At 37.2% G+C, this 3,919-nt stretch overlaps 1 protein-coding gene across 1 annotated transcript; it reads left to right on the top strand.

The window, feature by feature from the left end:
• The first annotated feature begins 616 nt into the window (after positions 1-616).
• On the top strand, positions 617-3,724 carry LOC106878976 (uncharacterized). Its single transcript, XM_014928351.2, has 3 exons — positions 617-687; positions 2,476-2,724; positions 3,591-3,724. The coding sequence occupies exons 2-3, from the start codon at positions 2,526-2,528 to the stop codon at positions 3,707-3,709; spliced, it is 318 nt and encodes a 105-aa protein (XP_014783837.1). The 5' UTR covers positions 617-687; positions 2,476-2,525; the 3' UTR covers positions 3,710-3,724.
• Positions 3,725-3,919: the final 195 nt, after the last annotated feature.

Below are 3,919 nucleotides of genomic sequence, written 5' to 3'. Positions count from 1 at the left end.
ATATATATACATACATACATATATACGACGGGCTTCTTTCAGTTTCCGTCTACCAAATCCACTCACAAGGCTTTGGTCGGCCCGAGGCTATAGTAGAAGACACTTGCCCAAGGTGCCACGCAGTGGGACTGAACCCGGAGCCATGTGGTTGGTAATCAAGCTACTTACCACACAGCCACTCCTACGCTTAACATATTACAACAGTGCTTGTATCATCATCATCATCACTATCATTATTTTGGCATCTGATCCATTGCCGTGTGACGTATGAGACAGAAACACAAATTACGAAATACCTGAGCTGTAAACCCTGAACGTTTACAAAAATTGTATTCATTCATTTTCCCCAATAAAGTTTGACTAACCCAAGCAAGAATCAAACAAAGAATTTTCACCGAGATTATTTGTTGAATTTTTGAAAGGGGATCCCAAAAGCGTGATGTATGTGCAGCAGAGGTAATGGTTGAACAGGGAGCCATGTTTTCAATGCCTGCACTCAGACTGCCACTGTATATAATGTGTAATTATATCTACAAGTATTAATTAATATTTAATTATTGCAAGAGAAATAGTAATCAACCTGTTGATCAAATGTATAATCTGAAAGTCAAGAATTTTTGTTTTCATCTTTTACAGGTTTGGCTAATGCAGAAACAAGCGTACCAGTTTATAGAATCTTCCAAACTGGTAAATGGATTCACAAACCTTTTTTTCCCCTTTTCAACTAGACACTGTCTTTTCAATTCTGTCTTCTTTTTCTTTCTCTTAACTCATAATTCTTAATCACTGTTTATTTATTTTATTATTTCTTTCAAAATTATTATTCCGATCAGGCATTAGCGCAACTCAGTCACCAAGAGTGACTGTTCCAAGGCGGCGAGCTGGCAGAAACGTTGGCATGCCGGACGAAATGTTTAGCGGTATTTCGCCTGCCGCTACGTTCTGAGTTCAAATTCCGCCGAGGTCGACTTTGCCCTTCATCCTTTCGGGGTCGATAAATTAAGTACCAGTTGCGCACTGGTGTCGATGTAATCGACTTAATACCTTTGTCTGTCCTTGTTTGTCCCCTCTATGTTTAGCCCCCTGTGGGCAATAAAGAAATAAGAGTGACTGTTCCTAAGATAAAACTACAGCTTTAAATTCGCCCAGCGTGTTTTTTCTTTGGAGTTTCCCATTGAGAAAGACTAAAGAGCCAGAAATACAAATCGGCGGGTCCACTAGAGCAGTGGTTGAGGGTTCATATAGTTGTTTACAATTAATTTACAATTAATTGGTTATAGTTTTACAGTACACAAAATATTTCATCGATTAACCCTTAGACGGTTATTTTATGTAGGGATGTATGTTAATTATAGGATCAGTGGTTTGGGTGTTGCACATCTGATCGAGAGATCGGGGTCTTTCAATTCCTGGACTGGTTGGGACATTGTGTTCTTAAGCAAGACACTTCTCTGCAATCACTTCAATAGCTAATGTGAGGTACACCACACACCTTTTGTTATATGGATTGTTTGTTTGTTTGTTCATCTGAAGTCCTGTGTTTCAATGTGGTTCGTCTGAGTTCCTTGTTTTCGTTGTTGTTTTGAATGACTGTGGTAGTAAAATATTATTGATACAATATGGCGAGGACATGATTCTTGTTTATTAATTACGAACATTTTGGTGAGTGCGTTCTTTGTATGTAATTAAATAATAAATGTAATAATTAAATTGTACAACTCGTCTTTTCTCTGCGAGTCTCCCGAGAGGAATACAACACCTGTTCAGGTAACATCAGTTTCATGGAGAGAGTGATCTAATGTACAGCACATACAGGTGATCAATATAAACAAATCATTGGTGCCGGTCGATCATGTCGTTATCGATCGTTATGTGTGTGTGATGTCGTTAATTCCCTTGCATCTGCTGGTTTGTAATCAACGGTTTTGCCAGTGATGTCATTTGCTTGAAGTCCACCACAAAAGCATGTCTGGGCTGCTTGAGGTGTTGCGTGTTGCACAATGTTAGTAAACAAAAGGCTCGTTTATACGGTGTCATTTGTTCTCAGTTCTCAGCATAAAACATGTCTGAGCTGTTAGTTATTCTATAGACTGGAATATCATAGTCTTGCGTTGGTGACAGTGAGATCATCCTACTGTTGAAAATAAAGAACTCTGATCCATTCAAGCATGGAAAAGTAGGCATTATAGCAATGATGATTTTTCACTTGTTTCAGCCATTAAACTGCGGCCATGCTGGGGCACCACACTGAAGAATTGTTAGTTGAATGAACCATCCCCAGTACTTATTTTAAGACTGGTACTTATTCTGTTGGTCTCTTTTCCAGAGCCACTAAGTTATAGGGACATAGACACACCAGAACGGGTCAGGCCGAGGCTATAGTAGAAGACACTTGCCCAAGGTGCCGTGTAGTGGGACTGAAACCAGAACCATGAGATTAGGAAGTAAACTTCTTACCTGATTTCTTTATTTCAGAAAAAGTTGTGCTTGGAAGAAACACCACCCTCCACATTGATTTCCCAAATATGGAAAGACCAGTGGAGTGGAAATGTAAAAATTATACATACGAATGCGACAAGACGTGCACTAGCACCACTGAATTTCAAGTGACCCAGAGTGGGAATGATTCCACTCTTTGGATTCGAGACGTTACGAATGAATGTTTGTCTTGGACATTTTATGACAACAACAACAACTTTGGAAAATTTGATTTGAAGACAAATGGTAAGGAAATGATTTATTATAACAACAACAACAATAATAATAATAATAATAATGATAATGATAATAATAATTGTGGGACCTCAAGGCGACTACCATACCAGTGATTGTAGGATCTCTAGGAATGATAAAAAAAGGTACTGAAACCTATTTGAAAATGATACCAGGCTTACCATCCCTACAGGAAGTGCAGAAACTCGCGCTGACTGGAACGACTCATGTACTGAGAAGAGCATTATCGCTGTGAAAACAACATCCATTCATGAATTTTTTTTCTTTTTTTTTTTCTTAAATACAGGTTTTACCTGTGAATTTGCGTGTGTAAACTGGGAATGCATACAACGAGTTTCTCTGCCCTAGGTGTACGGAAAACACTCAGCGAGAAATGGAAGAAAATTTGAAGAAAGAAGAAAAAAAAAACAACATAATAATAATAATAATTTGATACTATTTATGTTACAATGATTAAATAATAATTAACAATTAGTGGGAACCATGGAAATTCCACAGAACAAAAAGATTATTTCAGAAAGAAAGGATACTTGCATTTCAGTTTTCATTATTTGAAATTATTTCACTTCCTGTCACAATAATATATTATTCGTGGGACCCGTGAAAATTCCACGGTATGGAAAAAACATAAGATGACCTATGTAAAAAAAGAAAGGGCGACTTGGCATAATACCCAGTGACTGGCTTAGCAGCATTATTGTTAGCTGCTACAAAGGTAAAGGAAGTGCCTGAGAAGCAATTATAGAGGCATTAAACTTCTGGACCAGGTAAAGAAAATTGCAGAAAGCAAGAGAGCTATAGCCCAATAAACTAATCAAATTCTGTTGATCAAAGCTTTTTACTTTCATCTTTTACAGCTTTCACCAAAGCAGAAACTTATGAAATTACCCAAAATGGTAAATGGATTTACAAACCTTTTCCTCCTTTCAAACTAAATACTGTCTTTTCAAATTTCTCTTCTATTTCTATCTCTTAACTCTGAGCTTTTAGTCACTATTTTGTTTTCTTTATTTACTTATATTTTTTTATTCCGACCAGGAAGTTCACTAGCACAACTCAGTCACTGAAAGTGGCTGTTCTTTTAATAAAACTATGGCTTTGAATATTCCCAGAGTTATCTCCCTTTGGCGTTTCCCATTGATGAAGGCTAATATAATATTACACTGGGTTTCCTAATATATATATA

The sequence above is a fragment of the Octopus bimaculoides genome, unplaced genomic scaffold (assembly GCF_001194135.2).
Source record: "Octopus bimaculoides isolate UCB-OBI-ISO-001 unplaced genomic scaffold, ASM119413v2 Scaffold_92032, whole genome shotgun sequence".
NCBI classification, from domain to species: domain Eukaryota; kingdom Metazoa; phylum Mollusca; class Cephalopoda; order Octopoda; family Octopodidae; genus Octopus; species Octopus bimaculoides.
The sequence above is the reverse complement of the archived record's forward strand: the minus strand, read 5'-3'. Positions and strand labels throughout refer to the sequence as shown.